This window comes from Argiope bruennichi, chromosome 10 (genome assembly GCF_947563725.1).
Source record: "Argiope bruennichi chromosome 10, qqArgBrue1.1, whole genome shotgun sequence".
NCBI classification, from domain to species: Eukaryota; Metazoa; Arthropoda; class Arachnida; order Araneae; family Araneidae; genus Argiope; species Argiope bruennichi.
In genome coordinates, this window is record NC_079160.1 from 13,871,367 (window position 1) to 13,894,395 (window position 23,029).

Genomic DNA, 23,029 nt, shown 5'->3' on the forward strand with positions numbered 1-23,029 from the left:
ACAAAATGAACGATGTTTTTTCGTGCTCTTCTGAACCACCCCCAGTTTATAATGAAATTGCAAGTTGCTGCGATGGCTACTATTAAGATGATCCGTTTCGGGCATGCATCTTTCTAGATGATTTTTATAAAAATGCGGTGAAGCAATTTTGGGATCCATACATGTAAATTGAGCAATGGTACTAATACAGAGGAAATTTCTAAAAATATAAAAACATAAAATAAGTCACCAGAGCCGTCTCCAATAGAAGAACCAAAGGACAATCCGATTCGCAGAGTAATCTCTCCGCAATAACCGCATTATCTCTCCGCAACCAAAACAAGCGCGAGAGCCGGCCGCTAGCCCTCCGAAATAGAAAACAAAATTGACAAGAATTTCGAATAAAATGCCAAACAATTTTGATATAAAAAAAATAAAGAATAATGAAAGAAATTGAGAAAAAATAAGCCAAATCAAGTTAATATAAAATTAAGTAAAAAGATATTTAATAAATTAAGCCAAATTAAAAGTTTTTGCTTATAATGTAAATAAATGAATTTAAAATTCAGAGGAACTAGTGCTCATTCCGACAGGCAGAAAGTTGTTGTTAATGATCTAAGCCACCCAAAGGTGTTCGATGGCTACCGATATGTCCCGGTCCGCGATTTGCCTCCGTTTTGCACAGAGAGCCACATCACGGGCCAAGGCATATCGGCAGAGCACCAAATACTCTTCGGGGGAATCCGCTGCCGGAATTGCATCTAAATTGATGCCGAGCTCGGCACGGCTCTGATCGCCTACCAGGTCCTTGATTCTTCTATCGAATAAAGCCCTGGTGACTCTTACCTCCGGGTTGGCGTCTCGGATCCTCTCGAAGAGGTCGTCGAGGCGGTCCTTGGCCGCCAAACGCCGGAGACGTTCCTGGATCCTTTCTTCGATCGCCGCATCGTTATTGGGCTGAAAAACAATCATAAGTTTAGCACAGATTTTTTTTAAAAAAAAAATCATACAAAATATATTACAACCAACGAAATGATGTAGATCTAATCTAAATGGGACTTTTTAGTGCTTGAATTGGGGATAATAAATTTATATTTTCTAATTTGCATTCAACTTTTATCTAATTTTCTACAATAAAAATCAATATTTAAATTCATTCTTAGGGAAATGCAAGGAGTAACCGTTTCTTTGATCCCAAAATCAAGGACGTCACTTTGGGAAACGATAACTAAAAAAAATGCAATAATATATCGTTAAAAAATCAATATTTGCTTTATCGTGCAGTGGAAGGTTGTATATACAACCAAATTTAAATTCCATCAGCTCATTTCTATGCGGAATTTTTACTGAGCGGTCTACGAGATCTATTAAAATACTTGGCAGCAATCAACAAATTTTAACAAGGCGTTCTCCTACGAATCCAGCGACCCGGCCGTCATAACTCAGGGTTTACTTCCATTTACTTAAAACAATCGATACAATGAAATGATCAAAATTTTATTCATTCATTCATTGAGTCTCGCAGGAACTTCGAAAGCAACTGCGGAATTTTGATCACTGTAACAAATGAAACATTAGAAAATTTCAAAGTTTGTAATTTTATTGTATGTAATGAAATTTTGAAAAAATATTGCTATTCGAAGGTGTCTGCATGTTTTTTATAGTAAGAGAAAAAAAAAGAGGATTTTTTTAATGCCAAAAAACAATTACAGCTTCACTAGTAAATTAAGTATATTATTTGCACTATATTTTTCCAAATTTCAGAACTATTTATACACCATTCACTGATAACAAATATCCATGATTAATTTATTAAAGTATAATTTTTATTCCAATTTTTAACATTTTTAAAAAGGTTTTTTGTAGACGCAACGATTTCATGGGGGAAAAAAAGCAAAGTTCATAAGGTTGAAGTCATTTACTTGCGATATGTTGCATTCTATTATTAGTGTTGCAGGAAATTCGATTTTATTTTTTTCACGATATAATATATTTTTTATCTGTATTTTAATGTTACACAAGGGTTGGGCAAAATAATGGAATTACCTAACATTTTGGCATCATAATCTTTGAACATGTTATAAACAATCAAAACTTGACATATTTCAATGTTTTTTAGTTTTATTATTTTCGTTATTTGATATGTTTATTTAAGATAACTGTTTTTTTACAGAAATTTTTGAAAAGAGGTTATAAACTTATAAAAATGGCAGACCTCTCGGACTTCAAAAAGGTCAAATTGTTGGTGCTCGTATGGCAGACGCTAGTGTAACAAACTTCCCGAATGCTTGGCGTTTCAAGAAGTACTGCCTCAAAAGTAATGACTGCTGTTGAAAAAGAAGGAAAAACGTCCTGAGCAATGCACAGGTCTGGCCAAAAATCGAAGTTGTCTCCGAGTGACCGTCGGTCTCTAAATCGAATTGCTAGAGAGGATCGCAAGACCACGGCACCTAAAATTACTGCAGAGCTCAATGAACACCTGCAAGAACCCAGTTTCCACGAAAACTGTTCGTCGGAAGCTACAAAAATCTGGATTCGACGGAAGATCTGCAATTAGAAAGCCCCTACTCTCAAAGACAAATGCTTCAAAGCGTTTAGAGTGATGTAGAAGCCTCTAGAACTGGTCCCTCGAGCAGTGGGAAAATGTAATTTTCTGACGAATCATCGTTTACTCTATTTCCAACCTCCGGCCGAATGTACATTTGGGGACAGCCGAAAGAAGCATTTCATTCAGACTGCCTTTTCCCAACTGTTAAACATGGCGGAGGTTCTTTGATGATCTGGAATGCCATTTCTTGGAAATCCTATGGGCCAATGATTTCCCTTCATGGAAGAATTAACAGCCGAGACCTAGGAATTTAGGGTGACCAAGTTCATCCCATGGTTCAAGAACTGTTTCTGGAAGGGAACGCCATCTTTCAAGATGATAATGCACCAATCCATACAGCTAGAATTGTTAAACAATGGCACGAGGAACATTCTAATAAAGTTGAGCATCTCATGTGGCAACCACAACCCCCAGATCTCAACAGAGAGCATTTATGGTCGTATGGTCGATTTTAGAGAGTCAAGCAATAAGTGGATTTCCTCCGCCATCGTCTCTAAAAGAATTAGGTGTTTTAACTGAAGAATAGGCTAAAATTCTTTTGGAAACCATTCACAATCATTACCTCGGAGAATGGAGGCTGTAATTGCCTCAAAAAGGTGGTCCTACACCATATTAAAATATATTTTGTCAATTTTTCAAGATGTTTCCCTTATTTTGTCCAACCTCTGTATGTTAATCCATTTCGAATGATACTTTTTTTTTGTATTGTAAAATGAACGACACCAGAATAATGCAGGGTGGATCACTTTCTCAGAAACTGTGAATTCTTCTAAACTCGTGCTCTAAATTCAGATTTATACGATTTGGTTTAAACTTTTTTTTTCAGTTTTGAGTGAGTGACCGTTCCTATGCACTTAAAATTATTTGAAAAAAAGGAGATGAAATTTCAAATTTTCTTTTAATCATTTGCATCCATATAATTTTAACTATGTATCTATTCACTTCCTAGTGATATTATATCCCTTCATTACATTTGTCCCAAAATTTGTATTTTAATACAAGAACCAAACCTTTTTTTCTTCGATTGAAAAGTACTTATACACAAAATTTCGTAATGCTTTTATAAGAACTTTTTAGAAAATTAGTTACGGACTTCTTTGCAGATGCAATTCAAATAATAAAACAGCAAACAATGTAATAAAGCAATGAAAATTTATATATCTCATTTCGTACATATGAAATTCAATAGTAAAAGCAATTAATTCAAAGTTAAATATCTACAAAAACTTAAAACCATATTTTTAAAAAAAGACTTTGCAAAATTAAATGATTGAACACAATATGAAAGAATAAAAATGTTCTTAGCGTTTCACTGTAACTGTTAACAGAAAAATGTTGCCTACATTCGACGTATTCCAAAGTTAAAATAATGCTGAATTCTGTAGTTAAATTCGGAAGCAAAAGGAAATGTCCATTAAAAAAATATGGAGTGAGAGAGAGTAAGTGAACTAACCATTTGTCCTCGGAGACAAAGTGTACCACGCAAATCTTTTGTAGGTGAAAATTTGCAATTTAGAGTGATTTTCTTCAAAAAATTATAAATCTTATTCATTAGAAATTAAACTAAACTTTGCCGTTTCTTCGAAACCACTTTCAATAATATTATTGCACAAAAATAAATTCTACACAATTTCAAAATTTAATAAAACTTTTCCTTAATTGATGCAAATTTGCTAGTCATGAAAATTCTCTGAAATTTCGATATTTTAAAATGCATTTTTTATTTGATTTCCAACATAGCTTACATTACTGTCTTAAAAATCAAAGAGTATTTATCATTTTATCAAATATAATAGTGGGAATTTTCTTTTACTGAAAACTAAAGAAAGAATTTTAGAAAACTATACAAGACTGATTAAAAAGAGTGAAGTTATAAATCCAGAAATTTACAAGAGAAACATGCGAATATGGAATCCTCAAATAGCATTATAATATCATGGTATTTGGCTCCATTAAAAAATAAACACTATGAACACAAAACGTTAAAACGACAAGGTATGGTTTTAATATCTGAATTTGACAAAATCAGGGACATGAAGCTATATCCAAACGATTGAACTGAATTTAAACATAACCAATATGTCTGGAAAACAGCTGATCGTCTAAGGTGATTAACCCAAAATATAAATTTTATAATATTTGTTAACAAATATTTGAAGTATTTTTGTCAGAAATCACATAAGAAAGTAAAATCGAACTGCAATTTTTAACTAACTCAAATTTTAATTTTTGAACTTGACAATTGCTAAAGATAACATGAGCCAAATTTCGTCTAGGTTGGACAAAAACTGCAGATTCACTCACTCATACAGATAATCTGCTTTATATAGAACAAATATTCTTAAAATTCTAACGAATTTTCTTGATTTTTCTCTAGTTAAGTTTTTGTGAATAAAAGGTGAATGACTTGTCTTCATTTCGGCAGTGATACTATGAAATACGAATTCAACAAACAGTAAACTCACCGGTCCATCATATGTTGCAGTTGGCACAAGTGGAAATTGTCGAACTCTCCTTCGTGGAGCTCTTGCTGGTCGTGGTCTAGGACTAGGTTGTGCGGTTGGTGGAGTAGGTTGTGGCGGTGGAGTAGGTTGTGGCGGTGGAGTAGGTTGTGGCGGTGGAGTAGGTTGTGGCGGTGGAGTAGGTTGTGGCGGTGGAGTAGGTTGTGGCGGTGGAGTAGGTTGTGGCGGTGGAGTAGGTTGTGGCGGTGGAGTAGGTTGTGGCGGTGGAGTAGGTTGTGGCGGTGGAGTAGGTTGTGGCGGTGGAGTAGGTTCGATCATTGAAACATCATCCTAAAAAAATGAATACTTCATCAATTACAAAAAAAAAATATCTTATAATATAATAAGGAAATATTATACACATTCAATTGAATGAAATATGAAAGAATGTGAAGTGTTCTATGCAATTGATAATTAACATTCATTAGAAACATTTTTAGAGCAGGATGACACCAAAATGACTAATGTAATTGAAACCATTTATAAACCTCTAATCTAATAAACTGTAAGGAATCCATGGAATAATTTGAGATCTTGCCAATTCCTTCAAAAAGAAATTTCAAAATTAAAAATTTTAATTCATTCAAGAAAAATTAAATGACATCTCCTAAAGAAATCGCTTCTAAAGGTAAGTTCTTTAGGTGCAAAATCCTCTCCAAGATATGCATGTTGTGAATCCTTTTTGCCTCGACTTTAAATATCTGCTTCTTTCTTAGTCAGTTTGCATGCGTCAACTGAGCTTCAAAATGTTGAAATAGCAATATCTAATTACGTTTTAAACTAAATTTATTCCTGATACCCAAATTTTGTTAAAAAAATATTGGCAATAAATCGCGTTTTTTTTTTTTTTCTTTCTTTTTTTTTACTGTTAGATGTTCGCAGTTAAAGGAATGTTGCAGGAAATAAGCATCTGCAATTCATTTCATTTCTATACAGTTTCAAAAAAAATTATATTCCAGCTTATTTTAATAATATTTATTGTTAATCTTATTCAAAAATATTTTGTTATTTTAAATGATTATATTTAAAAACTAATTACTAGCCACCTTTGGGGACCAGCCGGTTGGCTGGTATTAATGCTCGCTAAAATGCTTACGTAATATTTTAGGAAACAAGGCTTCAGAATAGATTTTCTTTTTTTTTTTTTTTTTTTTGCGAAATATTTTCTGCTTTAGATTTTGAAAATTATATAGTTCAATCATAATATTATTTTGGCTGTTCAAACAGTTCTGTTCATTGTACTACTTGTCTCTATTTCTGCCAGTGCCAAACATTTTAAACTTTAAAACAGAGTGGAAATGTTAAACTGCAATTAACATGAAAACATTTTTTTTACTGAAACCAACCATGTTTTTTTATTAAAAAAATTGAAAGCATAGTCGTTCAGCTTTGAAGTAGTACGTGCGCTGCAGAATAATTTTCGTAATTTATATAATATCTTAAAAATGATTTAACAAAAATTTCTGTTTCATCCTAAACTTCAGTTTTTAATTTCTTTTCAAATATTTAAATCATAAATAAAATATTTTATTTGTTTTCAGTCGGTAATTATACTTAAGAAAAAGTTTAAATTTCATACAGTCCTTTTGTCCTGAGTAATCATTCGGCGAAATTCTCTTGAAATATCTACTTTAAAAGAATAAACATTTCTTTTTTCTGCGATTAAATCTGGCCCATTTTATAAGTTTTTATTCAAGAATATTTGAACAATCAGCATTCTCATAATCATAGGCTATTTACTGTCGAGAAACTCTGACAGAAGATTTTCGTATCTTCTTTGAGGCGGTCGATGAAGGGATTTAAAATTGCCAGTTTTTATTGATGAGTAATATTCAAATTATATAAATTAGTCAGTTTTAGTGATTGATTTAAGTTCAATAATTTGTTTTAAATGTTTTTTGAGGAATATTTTGTTAAATATGATTCAAAAAGCAGAGGAACTATGAAAATTTAAAATTCGTAATTCAGCGGAGCATTTATTGACTCAAGTTATAAAAATACAATTATTCTGCTCATTTAGAACATTTTGTCAGCAGATATATGCCCCAAATTAGCTGATGGATGCTGGTTAGAGTGATTATGCTACGTATATTAAACCACGTTTGCCTTTAACTCTTTTATTGAATTAATAATATAGACATTGTAAATGATCATAGAAAACATTTCCTACATTTACTACTTAGAACGTATTATATTTCGAATTTCTTTTCACTTCATACAGACATATGCTAAAAATTACATTTATATATTTAATTTGCAGTAATATTTAATTTATTTTTTAATTGAAACTTCTGTTAGTGTGATGGCAACGTGTTGATTAAAGCTATTTTTTTCTCACTTACATGCTCGGGCCGATTAAATTTTATTTTTATTTTGTGCGAATTATATTGTTGAAAAATATAATTAAAATATTTCTTTAAAAATTTGTTAAAGATCGAAATTTAATAGATTAAAGCATTGACATCATTAAAAAAATTGAATTATAATTAAAAATTAAGCGAAATGGACGTTTTTTTCGTTATAATTTCCGAAAATATTATAGTTCAAATTGATTTTTTGCATCAAGTTGAAGCTCAAAATATAATCTTTTCAATCAAAAAAAAGTTGCACTCCAATCAACTAAATCAATCATTAAAGATGACCGATTTTTGAAAATTTCAACATCATTATTTTATAAAAAGAGTTGATTATCAAACATATCATTGACCGTCTCAAAGAAGCCAATCATCTCCCAGAGTTTCTCAAGGGTGATTGGCCCTAAAATATGAAAATATTGATTGTTCTAATATTGCAATATTTAAAACTTAATAAATCGGTCAGATTTGAACGCAGAAAATAAAAACGTTTATTTTTTAAAAAATTGGAGTGGCAAGAATATCTTGCAGAATATGATTCCTTAGGACCAAAGGATTGTTTAAAATTCAAACTTCATAAAACTTCTACATTTTTAAATATATTTATGAACAGAAAAACAATAAAATATTATTGCGTTTATATCCTTTTAAAAATAAAACTGAAATCTGATTTTTTCACTGAATCCGTGAAATTTATTTTCAATAATTCTGTAAGACTTTATAAATAATGAAAATTATTCTGTAGTGCACATAAGACTTCTAAACGCTCTACAGGTCAGAACGTTTTACCTACAGCTACCAAGTGTAGCACGCGTATGACTTGGAGGCCGGTGATGTGCATCTCGGTGCGATTTTTTTTACAATTTTTTAATGGAATTTTAATTACAAATTAAGCAAAATTTCGGCCTTTCTAGGCTATAATTTCCGAAAATATTACAGCGGAACTTTAATTTTTGACGCAAGTTAAAGCTCAAATAATCGTCTTTTTATTGATAGCAATGCATTAACCTCAACATTAAATTTCGATTTTTTACGAATTTTTAAAAATAAATTTTAACCATTTTTTCAACAATAAAATTCTCAAAAAATAAAAAAGAAAATTTAATCTGCACGAGCGCGTCAATGTGAAAAAATTAGTTTTCATCAACGTGTTGTCATCGTATTAACATAAGTTCGAATTAAAAATTTGAACTTGAATATAAACAGTGAGGAATATAGCGACAAAGTCTGGTATACCGTAGGTGCAAATTAAATAAATCAACTATTATACATATAAATAAAGATTAAATATACAAGCTGAAACAATAATTATTTAAAATTGGTTAGAAAATTAAAATGAATTGTATGATTAATCAAAAATTTTCTTTGAATAATCCTTTGAGAAATTGCATATTTAAAAAAAAAAAATTATTCTGTAGTACACACAAGCCATCATTTTTGAACAATTCTATTTTCTGCATTCGCCGTTTTTACAAACATGTTTAATTTCAGTTAAAGCATTTTTTTTTTATTGATTGAAGTTTTATCACTTCTGTTTCAAATTCAAATTTTAGGAAGCCGGAAAAGAAAGTAGGATATGCATAGAACAATGACAGGAACGTTGCAAGGCTAATATGAGTTGTATGAATATGAAAATTTGAATTTAATAATTTGCTAAAGAAACCATAAATACCAAGTTGCAGAAAATAATTTAAAAATTTAACGATCATTACTCCCAGCGAAGTATCTCGTATTCAAAGTTGGCTACTTCGTAATGAAGTGTGAATTTTTATTTTCCCGAATTTCTTCAATCTTAAGATTCATTAAAAAATTAACTTTCTCATGGGAAATTTACCGAGTTTATGCCTGAAATAAGAAATTGAAGGAAATTAATGTGGCACTGGTTAACTTTGCATGCACTGAAACAGCGACTAAAACCTTTTGCATTTCTGTTAATATTGCACAGATTTATCTGAATTTTTATATCCGTTAATTTTTGAATATTGCGAATTATAAATGAAAAATTTGAAATATTTTACAAATTAAATGTATACAGTGAATGTAATTTATATAGAATTTAAGAAAAGTACATTTCCAGTTTGAAGGATATACTACCTTTTCGCCATCATTTGATAAAAATTATTCAACATCAATAAAATATTCCTCAATTTTTTTATCAGAAACAAATCGATTGTAAAAGCTCAGTCTATCTTGGATTTCCTTTATCGCAATGAAAGCAGTATTTTCCAAATGTAAAATATATTCCCGTTTTTTCCCGCTGTACTACTCTTCCCTGTTTTAAACTTTGGCCGTTGAAGCAATATGTTATTTTACTACACAGATTAAAGGCCTTTTTTTTACATTTTTTTATTAGAAGAAATTTTAAAGTGGACTCCACCATTGTCTGACCCTTTCAAATAATGCGTAGAGGAATACAGCATTAAAGAAATGAAATGCAAAAACGGCTCGTTTACTATCTTTTTATTCGTTAAAACGCACTCTGCCTGAATCAATGCACGTATTTATTCTTGTTTTCTTTTTCTTTTTAACTTTCTGATATGCGATATACAGAAAAATATTGCAATCTTCAAAACCTTTAAACATTAGAGATTGATGAATATCCATGTTTTAGTTCGAAAAAGATTTTTGGCGTTATGTCTTGACAAAAAGAATTCAAAAGATGATTTAGTTTTTTGAATTTTGTGTATGACCTTCACACAGAATTTATAAATACTTATCGAAATTTGAATAAAATCAATTTTAGTTCAAATCCTATATTTGGACAACCGAGCTGGCAAATAATAACAACGAAACGGCAAGAGCTAGAGTGGTAAAATTTAGCATACAGATTTAACATCTACAAGTTGCACAGACAAATTTTATTTTAACTATCAATTTAAGTTTTATGCTGTTTAAATATCAATTTCGCTCTCAATCGGCACCATTTAAGATTTATTACATACTAATAAGTGTAAACATTCTACCTTTTGAAAAAAAATCAACTAGGTAAACATATGAAATTGCATCAGAAACTATACTCACAATGCGACTTGTTGATGGCTGGTTTCCATTTAGTTCTCCAGCCATTCTTTTAGCTGGCTGATCTGTTTCTCCGAACTCGCTTCTCCGTTTGCGAGAAGGAGTGGTTGGGATATGTTGGGGGCTCCTCGTTGCAGCCACTTCAACTGCTCTCTAGAAATGTTAAAAGATATTCATATTTGATATCAAAAATACGTTTTCACAATCTAGATACTTCGCATTTATATTTCACCAATTAAATCGCAACTCAAAATGAAACGATTCACTCAACAGCACAAATGTTAGGCAGGAAGCAGTTAATGATTAAAATGCATATTTCATAACAACCAATAATATAATCAGAAAAATGTCGAAGAATTCGGTGGGATGGCGTTTTTTTTTAGTGTGTTTGTTTTTCAAGATAACGAATTATAAATTGTTTTACTAAATGCTGTCATTATTACCCTTACGAGCAACACTCAATCGTCCATTGGGATTACAGATTTTGTCTTAATTTTTCCATATAAGTAGAACTGTTCAAAAAGCACTTTTTGGGTGTTTTGCTTATTTGTAGACAACGATTCAAATGTTTTGAACAGATGAAATTTGATAGGTGATATTTACATTGAATTTGCAGGACTCCTCAAATTCTGAACGACATCCATTCTCAGAAAGTTTGCCTGTATGTCAGTATAAGTGGACATATTAACTGTCAAACGAGAAGCTAGTTGGATAAAATTTGGTATATAATTTTAGCATCTAAAGTACAATTCCTTATCAAATTTTGAATCTATTATCGACAGTCTGTTTATCTTTTCGCGTATTAAGTCCAAAACTCAATGATTTAAATGAATGAAATTTGGATTGTGATCTTGTTATTGTATCTCGAGATCGAATTGTGGTTTCAATTTGCTGATAAAAAGCCTTCAAAATATATATTTAGATTTTTTTCTGTATGCTACAAATCGCAAATAATCGTAAGAAGCATCTTAAGTTGTTTTACTTTCATTTTTTTTGTGCGGGGAGGAAAAATATTTTATCTCACTGAGATTGTTTCTAGCTAATCATTAATCATTTTTTTCCCTCAATACGTAAATAAATTGCACATAAATAAATTGAGGGATTTTCCCTTTCTATTTATTATTAAAAACATAATAAATAAATGTATTATATCATTAATCAATACGGTGTTTTTTTTTCGCTTCCTCGAATCCGAAATGCAAAATATTGTGATTGCCTAAATATTCGACTTGATTACGCAGAGAATCCGTATTTTATTTCTACAATATTATTAATGTATTTTTAATAATGTTGCTGAAATAAAAATATATTTCCCTGTCAACTGCAGTATAGGGTTTACAACAAAACTATCAACAGATGGAATTTCGATAAAGATCCATTTGAGATTCAATCGTGAACAATGTGCTTTCCCAATTTCGTTTCAGCTCGTATCGGATTTTTTTTATTTAGTTTTATTTATATTTATATTAATGTTCCGTTTTAAAGCAACACTAGGGCTATTTTGGAACCGATCTCATAATTTTGATCTGCGGTTAAATGACGAGGATGACACACACACCCCTCTCCAAACTTCCAATGAAAATGAAAAGAAATGCCTTCTCACTATTACGAAGGTTACTGATAAAGGGAAATGCGATTTACATGAAAAAAAATAACTTTTTATTTGCAGTTATAATTGACGGAAATTGATTGCGATAAACGCAAAATATGAAATGTTGTTTATGAAGAGTTATTTTAAGCATATTTTCACGTTACTTTTATATTTGTTTTTTCTTTTCAAGCTATATTATCAATTGGTAAAGTAGGTGTCTGTCTATAGGCCTTTATATTTTTTAAGCAACTTCAAGATAATTTAATTTTAAGTTTTCCTTTAAATTACTAAGAATTACCGAGTAATTGAACCTATTGAAATTAAGATCAAGTTTCGTTAAATTTTGGAATATTATTCTAAGAAAAATTTCTAATTAGCCACCTTTGGTGATCATTTGATTCACCAGGATTAATGATTACTGAAAATTTCAACTGTTTTCTCAGTTTTTTGCAGTTCAAATTTTGATAGACAAATAATTTATATTATTTCAAAAGTCTTTCATCAGTTCTGTTTTTTATACTTTGCATTTGTCTAAGTTTTTTTTTTTTCTACATGTATATACATACAATTACATTACAAGAGAAAGCAATATTTTAAAGTGGAGACACTTTAAAATTTTCCGCTATTGCTTGATTCTGAGGTGAAAACTTCATTGCAAGGACGCAAAATCTTTCATTTATAAAAGCATATCTTATACCGAAACTACTCAACACACAAAAATAAACAGAATCTTCGTATCGTAATGAGAACGATGGGGGGAAAAGGCAGGATGACATATTTATAACAACAATGCAAAGTTTCATTTCAGCAGTGAAATATGATAGTATAAAATCAGCCTAAAATACTTAAAAAAATGTTTGTTATTATGAAAACAGGTAATTTTTTTTAATTTTATGCTGTTAATAGTTTTTTATTGCAAAAAATACAGGAATCAATAGGTCCGTGGGAATTAATTGCCCTGAAGTAACATGCCTGTATTTTTTTTTCGCTTACTGCACATGCGTTTGTAGAATTTGGTGGTGTTTTTGGCGTGAATAAATTGATCACTTATCACCGATTAATTCCGACATTTTTTTGCTTTTTGTTCTTTCTGATGCGAGATTGTATTTTCTTCATTTAATTTGCCATTTTTTTCTGTAGTTTTTCCAAATTTAGGAATGTTGATCATTTTTTTTTAAATTTAACTATGTTTCTTTGTGTAAATATCCATCATTTTCATACGATACACAGTGAAAGAGAAAATTTCAAAGACACCAACAATGCAATTTATAGTCAAGAACGAAATGCAAAAACTTATCTTATGAAATTGTGGCAAATATAAATCGGTCAATTTTTACACATGCACTGCCTACTGGCCGTCTTATAACTGGCCGAATATAAACCTGGCATAAAAATGAGTAAAAAATCCGTAGCATAGTACGTCATTAGCTTACAGATAAACAATGCAAAAAACTTATTTCAAATCAAATTTAAGTATATTATGTACATATATTGTAGCTATATATCTTCACACATTTTAAAACTAAAAGATCTTTAACTTTCGCAAAAAATCTGCCACAAAATCTTTGTAAATTGAGAATTCCTACTCCATACGAATCGTTTCGTGTCTATTGCGGATCTTTAAATCAGGTGAAGTGGTACCTCATCTTCCACTCCTGTCTTATCCAAGTTCAGCTTCAAAGAGTGAACATTCTGATAAGTGGAAAAATTCTCTTTACCCATTTCAGCCGGAAAAAATGCGGTTGCGAAAAGAAAAGGCTTGATCTTATTTGTTGTCAGGAGGAAATTTCACTAATGTGCTAAACTCTTAAGAAATGATTTAATTGGTATTATGTTTAAGAAATTCCCGTTATTCTGCAAATCAAATATTCATTAAGCTCAGAAAATTTGGCGCTTTTCCCTCATGAAAACGTTACCCTGAAATAGAAATTAAGTTGTTTTAAAACATGGATAACACGTTTTCATGCTATAGGCATCTATCAAAACAAAAAAAATAAGGTCTCATGATTAACATTCCCGACATCAGTTATACAAGTGCACATAACATCGTATAATAAATTCCATCCACAATTCAGGAATTTGCTGTGTTAATCATTCAATTCATCTTAATTATTTGCTATTTTAATCATTATAAGCTTTTCACAGAGATAAAATAAAAATATTTGAGGCCACAAAAAATAACTGCAAACAATTTTTTAATGAAAAGTAATGATAAAACGCCAAATAAAATGTCATACCTTTAGTCGAGTTATGTGGTTTTGTGACTCTTCATATTTCTCTCGCCAGAATTTTATTTCTTGGCGATACATTGTAATCTCCTAAAATAGAAAAAAACGTTTTTTTTAGTTGAATTGAAAGGTCTACAGAAAATTTTTAAGCCACCATTAAGACGCAGCTTAGATATAAAATGTCTAAATCGTGCCATAATTTCATAAATTGCAGATATTTCCCTGCTATCTGTTATTTATCAAACTATTTGTGTTTGGTTAGCTGCAGCCTGTTTTGTTTATAATTCTTTGCATGATGACAACAAATTTGAAAGAAATCTGACTATTTATATCTATTCAGAGATTTATGGAACCTGGAACAAAGTTATATGAAAGATGCTAATGGCACTGAATACTCGATAATGGATGGTACTTCTTGTCCCTATAGTGCTTTAACGTTGGGGATAAGATATTTGCATTTTCGTGAAAGTCGAACATATACACCCTACTCCCACCGTGTGTGTGTGTGTGTGTGTGTGTGTGTGTGTGTGTGTGTGTGTGTGTGTGTGTGTGTGTGTGTGTGTGTGTGTGTGTGTGTGTGTGTGTGTGTGTGTGTGTGTGTGTGTGTGTGTGTGTGTGTGTGTGTGTGTGTGTGTGTGTGTGTGTGTGTGTGTGTGAGCGCGCGCATAATTTTTTAAGCAGAGGCCGTAAAGACAAAGATACTTTCACTTTTTAAACTTCGCAATATTCCATACCCGGAGGCATAATTTAAATACAAGAAGCACTAACGGAATGGCGTCCCTTCACAAGCGATGCAAGAGCAGATGAGCGTAAAGAGAGAAAGAAAATATTTTCCCCGATATTTATACTATGAGATTCTGATAGGGATTTCTTTACACGTGTTGATTTAGGATAAGGAAATACAGGTGTCTTTTAAAAAGAATTCGCTTGGCTTGACAGTTTTTTTATCCCTTGATTCAGAGTATGCGAACTTGTTGACTTTAGCAATTTTAGAACTCGTGTTGAATTAAATAAATAAAGGTGGAATTGGATCAGGGAATAAGAACATTTTAGAATTTAATGCGAGCTAAATTAAGATAAAATGTTGACAATAAGAATTGAAATTAGATTTTGAAATATTATTACATATATGAATTTCGATTTAACTGAACTGACTTAACAGTTCAGATAAATTTTTGGATACTTCAAAATGAACTAAACGAATCAATACCGTTTTAAATTACTATAAACGTCCGTTAAATGACGCTAAATAATGATTTTATAGTAGAGATGTCAATTACAAGTATCAGTTAAACATTTCTTTCGAATTACTTTCATTTCAATGAGTAGAGTAATAAGCTTTTTTTTTTCTGAATTCAAATAAATGAAACTTTGCTTATTATTTACGTAATATTATTGTTTATATTGTGGTATGCCGAAAAGCAAAGACAGGCTTTCAGAAAATGCTTCAAGTTTTATTAAAGGAAGTATATGAAACTGCTACATACCTCTCGCAAGGAAGCAATGGTCGCCCCTGTGGAAAGAAGAAATAAATTTTTTAGAACTCTTAAAATTTTCAAATGAGAAATTTAAATCAATGTGAACAAAATCGTTATTCAAAAATATCAGTCGGCACCCAATAAATTGTGTTTAATGCCTCGCAACTTCCATAAATAGCAGTAGAAATCCCTTGAAAAATAACCATGAAATATTCCCAAACAGCTTTCAATACTACAGAATGGAACAATAAAATTGAGTATGGCTTAAGCCGAGATTAACATACTAATCTCATCGGTATGCGATTCATTTTATATAAAATTAGTTTTGAGTCAATGCAGTCGGAATGCTGAAAGCAAGATTGCCATCCAGTGGTACTTTCGCAAGAAATATGCTAATAATTGTTTTCGCCCACTAGGGTGATGCCAAACCAAATCGTTATCTAAAGGGCGAAGCTGTATCGTATATATTACACAGTGTATTCATGGTGTACAGACCAAAGGGCATTTTACCGTAACGTACATGCAATTGCATAGACACTTACTGCTTGATACACAAGTTAAAACTTTCATAACAGTATAGCTGGTGAGAGTGGGATCAAGAAAACTTTCTCGCATACTCTCCAATACAGGTGTTATCCCAGATAACACTTTGCATAGAAATAGTGTACAATAATTACGAAAGATTAAAATTTGGCTTACATTTAGTATTTTTACTGAATCTATCGTGTAATCCTCGAAGAGTTTTTTTGGCAATTAATTCCTGCCATGCGCTCTATAGAATCCGAAATTCGAATTTGTGTTTTCGACGCGTTTGTCCAAACCGAATGAAATTAAAAATTTCCCAACACTGCACTTGTAGTCACAGAATCCCGTACCAAATTCGATGTGGTTGAGTCTTCGCATTTACAGCCAAGTTCCGAGACGAACAGTCAACTCCTTGGATTTGGCTGAAAATTTGATAGGTTGCTGAACTATAGATGGTCAATATATGTACCTAATTTTAACTATCTAGCTGTCTCCGCTTTGCGTATATCGTGTTAACTTGCATTCGAACAAATGGGAGACAGAAATCCTCTAAGCGCACTTCCAACAAAATTTCATACAAATTCAATAAATTTGGTGTAAATTCCGTACAAATTCATCAATTTATCTCAACGCATTTTCTAAGTTATCTTTGTCACAGACAAATCTACAGGCGGACGGGGGGGGGGGGTTAAAACTTGGAGATTCGTAAAAATCTTGAGTTTGAATATCTTTGACGTTTATATACATTCGCGTCACACTTCGTATACGAGAAAGTAATAAACAAGCCATGAGTAAAATAATGGTTTCAAAAAGTTCCGTTTTATGTGCCGTGGCTAAATTGTCTTCAGATAAAAGTAACATTCTCGTTTTATTCTTTAGAATTTTGATTAAATCGTTGCGAAAAAGTTTCAAGATATCTTAAGAATTTGCAAGAAATGCATTATTTGATTTAGTCATATTTCTTCTTTCAGACAAACCAGAATAACAGCTGCGTAAATATTTACTCAATATTCCATTTCGATTCCCTTAAAAAAATTTTGTACAAGATTTTGATTCTTCGGAAGACTTCGGAAACAATACTGCAGGGTGTTTATAAATTAATATCCCAATTCTGCCGGTCTATTAAAAGAATATAAAGTACAGCTTCGCTGTTCATCGGTAATTAAAACTAACGGTTGATAGTTTAAATTCAACCAAGTCAAAAGTGTTCAATGTGATCTCCCCCCTTCCCTCAGAAATGCGAAGGATATCGGAGCGGTGCGGTAACTCATCCCACGGTTTTTTCTCAATGTCTAGTGTGAGTTATTAATATTAACGTCCCACTTTTCAAATCACACTAAGGCTATTTTGTGACGGCAGTGTCAATTTTGAACTGCAATCAGATGACGAGGACATCCGAGCCGTTACCCCTCTCTCCAAACTCCCACACCACATCACTGGGAGGACGTTTAACCCCGACTGATTTAGCATGCACCAGACAAGCTTACACGACGGTTCTTTAGTGGGATCGGGTTCGGAACCTGAAACATTCTAATTTAGAAGCCGAGACCTAACCACCAGGCCACCGCGGTCCCATGTCTAGTATGGAGCAAAGGTATGTATTTGATTATATGAAATGTTTGTGATATATATAATGATAATATGAAATTATTATACTATTTTATGGGAACTGAACCCCAACAATGTTTGCCTCCTCTACACCGCATCTTGATATCGTTTGCATTTTTGAAGGGGCTTACAACGAACATTTATAACTATTGAATTTAAACTTTCAATCGTTATTTCTAATTTCCGAAGGAAAACAATGCCCTGCAAAGATTTCAGCATTCTGTATTGTATTAAACAGATGCTACACTTTCCCTAACAGTACTTGGGGAAAAAAAGTAAAAAAATAAGTCAACATTGCAATAAAAATGTCTTCGGTAGCCTACATATTATTAGATCTCCAATTACTTGGCAGATCAAGCTTGTCTTAAAAAATGTGAAAAAGAAAACCAAATTTCTCACTTACAGCTTGCAGAGGGTTCCTGGGGTGGAGAGTCAATTATTTGTGGAGATTGTCTTTGTTCTGGTGTGGGAGGTCTGAATTCGGGAGATGCCGGCTGAAAGAGAAAAATTTCTAGGTTTAAATAGATTGTCATTTCACTATATACACATAAATTTGCTTGCAGAAGACAAATTATTAAACCAGCAATGTGATAAAATGGTGTTTGAAAAAATTCAAGAAATGTTGCGGTTTACGAAGAAAATACTTCGACATAAAGAGTTACAGTAGAAGGACGAAAAAATGACTTTCGTATTCTTTTAACTTCTGCCTGACATTTAAATAATTTTTTCTTCATTAAAAGAAGCCAAGAACTGGAAGAGTTGGGAAAGTAGTCAAGACTATCCACAAAAATATTGATAGCAAAGATTCAAGTATTCAATCTTAAAATAAAAAGTGTCTGGATGGGACCCCAACTTTTGCCACAGACCCTAATTCTGTAATTGGAAACAAAATTGTCACAAATCTACATCATCTATTTTCTGATTATATTGCTAAATGCAGTGAAGTTGGGCTACTAATATTTTCTTCTGATTTTTAGAGTATCGAGAAACATTTTTTAGTCGTTCAATTTTTCCAAACGTTGACCCTGTTGTCACAACAGTTGCCGTTCCACCGAACAACAAGTATCTTTTTGTTTTCTTCATACTGAAAAAAAAAAGATAGAAAATATCTGCACTAGTTTTATCTTCTGTGATTTGTTTGATATGATTAATTGCAGTTTTTCTTCATTTCTTTTGGTTGAGGCCAATCAATTGGTTCCTTTCTTGTCCATCGTAATTCTTCCTTTTTCCGGTTTTGTTTTTTAGCAGAACTTTTGGGAGGATCTAACTTCTTTACATGAACTTCAACTTCCCCTTCAGTATCTCTAGGTAAAATTTCATTATCGTTATTTAAAATATTTTCATTGCCTTCTTCATCACTAGCATCTGCTGTTTCTGGAGGTATTACAATAATATAGGTCTCATCTGCATCTTCGTCATCGGAATTTCGTTTGAAAATTTTTTCCAAAGCTTCATCTACCGTAAGATATCTGGTTCTACGTATTTTAAACTACAGAGGATAAAAAAGTTGCTACCAATAAGACGCACAGTACTGAAATGAAATATTTCAAGAAGAATAACAGTCTACCCCCTTTCCGCTGACGTTGCGCGAACGCAATACCTGTTTTTACTGTCCCCTCCTGAGCCACAAAAACACCTGCTTTGTGGAATGTACTGCCAAGAAGTGTCCTTGGCCAATGTATTTCATAACCAAACCCCAATTTGTTTTTAATTTTTATTTTTTCTAAGAAAAAAGGAGTTTGGAAATTTGAACAAAAAAATTGCTTAAAGTCAAACATCGATATTAGGTGTAAAATAATTTATTTAAGTCAATTTTTTCACTGATTTATTAGTAGAACTATTCTTTAACATAAAACTAATGCATTCAAAAGTTTGTTTAATCGTTATTTTTTTATATTTATTTATATTGACCGCTGCGTCAACACAACACCAGCGGTTAATGGGTTAAAATTAAATGAACAAATAAGTCACTACCATACACTGTAATCAACCAAACACGAATGCCCTAAAGTTTGGAAAAAAAAAGTCTGCAATGGTTTCAAAACATATAAAGTGATTAAAAGTACTTACCACGTTTGAGGGACCAGGTTGTGAGTCTGTAATGAGAAAAAGAATTATTTTACTGTCATTTATTTAATAGTTTAGCAAAGGAAAATTACAGTAATAATTAGACTTACAAGAGGGCCCAGGAAGAGGGCCCAGGAGAGGGTTAAAGGAAGAACATAACATCTGACAAATTGAATATCCTCAAAATTTTATGTTTGGAATATTTTGAGGCGTGCAATTCAGTGACTGGCAGACCTAAAAACTAATAATATCAAGGCCGAAATCATTTAATACTCTTTGTTTCTTATTAATGGGACCAACTCCAATCTATTAAATAACTAATTAGGAGAAGGGTCTCCACGATGTGCATACAATCATATAAGAGATACCACGACATGGAGCGAACGGTTAGGACATTTCAAAATCTCGCTATTGAGGTTGATTCTGTTTGTAGACGAAATGTATGTAGATGCACCTGTAGGAAAAGGACATACCAATAATATGTCGAAGGCAGCAAAATATTTTGCCCTGAATAAAAAATTAATGGGCCCATAAACTATTCTTGGATACAGTAATATATGAAGCATTTTTTTTTAACGATTCAATGTATAATAGTTAACAACGAATGACGCAGAAAGAGCTTGGAGTTCGTTCCTAAATCGTTAATTTCTACTGACTACTTTGGGGTTGGAAATGGAATTATGGCTAACCTGGGAAGCTGGAATGAATAAGCGAACATTCTTGATGCAGATATGGTGGTATTTGAATGTAATTTCACAATTTAGTTTAATTATATCAACATCCCATTTTAATGCAACACTAAGGCTATTTTGGGATGGACCTTGTAATTTTGAACAGCAGTAAGATGACGAGGATGCCACCTTAACTGGCAGACCCCTCTCCGAAATTCACGTCACACCAGTAAGAAGTCGTTCAGGACCGACAGATTTAATATGCACCAGACCTGCTTATTCGACGGTTCTTCGGTGGAATCTTGGTTTTCGGTCTCAAACCCGAAAAAAACTGAGGTTCCGAAGCCCAAACCTTACCACCAGGCCATCGTAGCCGTCCCTTAACTTTGAAGGTCGTTTCACAAAAGGATATTGAAGAATTCCTTATTAATAGTTTTTCTATGGATTTAATATTTTGAGATTTTAGTTTCAAGTAGGAAATTACTTTCGTATTCCTGTCAATAAGAATCCTATTATAGGAAATTGTATTGTACTGTTTCACTATACATTTTAAAGATCGAAGAGGCATTATAATCTGACTTTCAAGTAATAGACTAATAGAACCTACCTTCTTCAAAATGGAATATAGCCTTCAAGGAAGGACCTAGATGGAGAAACATATTGAATTACTCCATTTTGAAACATGATTTATGGTGAATTTCAACAAAATTTGAGAATATGGACAATAACGTACCTTCCATAACTGGTGGAAGCTCCTCCACAGGTCTGGCAGTTGTTCGATGTGGCTCGAAACTAATAGGTGGAGCAGATGGTCTTGTTGCTCCACTGGCTTTGTAGGCCAGTTTGCCTGTACCCTTTTTAAGGAACTGAAACGGAATGTTTAACAGAGTTATTTAGGATATGATTGCAACAGTCTACATTAGCCTAACAACAGATTCACACAAACCTAAAAAAACCATTTATAAGAAGCGAAGAATGAAATCGAATATCTATTAAAAATAAATAGATTGAAGAATATCGTGCGTTTGCAATGAAATTTAAGAAAATATTAGTCTAACTGTAAAATTAAATGCATTTCTGGCAATAGCAAATTGGTTTATCTTAATTGTTATATAAAGGATCAGATCCGAGAAGCTTAGTAAAACACCTTTGGTAATCGTTTTATACGCGTAGAATGTACATATCCCACCGTTTTCTATTCCGATAATACTAAATTTCCTCATATTAATGTATTTTAGAGTTAATATTTTAGAAAAATAGGACACCCCATACCCTCAAATTAATTTTATTGGTCAAATACTTAACAAAAGTTTTCCCTAAAAAATTACATTGAAAAATATTTAGTTATTAAGAAACTTTTTTTCATGAATCATCTGTATGAGCATTCCCATTTGAAGCAAAATGAGGGCTGATTCAGGGCGAACTTGACCAGTTGAAATCATGGGCAGATAATGAGGGTAACACTTGAGGCGGCAAACCAGACGCCCGCTCCATACTAAAGAGTAAAATTTAGCACTCACCATGCTCATATAAATAGTGGATCTCGATAGAACCATTTCTCCAATCAATCCTCTGTCCTCGAATCTGAGATATTTCCTCCAAACCTTATAATGAAGGTGGGGAAAAGAGGGGAATACAAATACAGTGGTGGCCAAAATTGTTGACACAATTAAAAATGTTTATGTTTTTTTAATTTTTTTTTATGCTTATATAAAATGTTGCGTTTCACAAAATGCAAAGTTTTGTATATAATTTTAAAGACAATTTAACACTGATTTCAATACAAAAATAGAATTCAAATATTTGCAATAGAAAAAAGTGGAATGGCAATAATTATCGAGATACACTAGTCGCTGATGAATGCAGTGAGTTATCAGTACTTAGTAGGGTATCCTTAATTTTTATTACAGCTTCACACTGATGCTTCTTTGAGCTGACGAGACCTAAGCTTTTCCTTTGTTATTACATGATGCCAGGAAACAAATATAGATGCAATTAGTTCTCTTTTATTTGATGGATGGATTCGTACAAGAGTTTTCAAACTGTGCCATAAGTTCTCAATAAAGGACTGAGATCAGGACTGTTTCCTGGCCATGATAACAATATAGAGCTCTTTATACTAAACTACTCTTTCAATATTTTTCCTGTGCCACAACGAGCTGAATACTGCTGGGAAAAGAGGTGCTTTTTTTTTTTTTTTTGGTTTTTTGGTTATATTAACATCCCGTTGTAAAGAAACACTGGGGCTATTTTGGGACGAACCTCGTAATTTTGAACCGCAGACAGATGACGAGAACGACATCTGAGCTTCATGGCAAAAACTAAATCCATTTTAAGAACTCGTGTTATAGAGTAATGTAAATTAGGTGCAATAAAAAAAATCAGTTTTTGATTTTTAATA

The 23,029-nt window shown here is 32.2% G+C and overlaps 1 protein-coding gene across 1 annotated transcript; it reads right to left on the reverse strand.

Annotated features, from left to right (window-relative positions):
- Positions 1 to 594: 594 nt before the first annotated feature.
- Positions 595 to 22,184, reverse strand: LOC129987444 (uncharacterized). Its single transcript, XM_056095427.1, has 9 exons — positions 22,149 to 22,184; positions 21,362 to 21,494; positions 21,236 to 21,271; positions 19,961 to 19,986; positions 18,294 to 18,384; positions 15,767 to 15,792; positions 10,464 to 10,613; positions 5,053 to 5,379; positions 595 to 936 (listed from the first exon to the last, which is right to left on the reverse strand). The coding sequence occupies exons 1-9, from the start codon at positions 22,182 to 22,184 to the stop codon at positions 595 to 597; spliced, it is 1,167 nt and encodes a 388-aa protein (XP_055951402.1).
- Between the last annotated feature and the right edge of the window lie 845 nt (positions 22,185 to 23,029).

Coding starts and splice junctions, on each gene's coding strand:
- LOC129987444 (XM_056095427.1), bottom strand. CDS start 22,184: ATGGTTCTATCGAGATCCACTATTTATATGAGCATG. Junction 21,495..22,148: donor CCACTATTTATATGAGCATG/GTGAGTGCTAAA, acceptor ATTCCGTTTCAG/TTCCTTAAAAAGGGTACAGG. Junction 5,380..10,463: donor AGCCATCAACAAGTCGCATT/GTGAGTATAGTT, acceptor TCATTTTTTTAG/GATGATGTTTCAATGATCGA.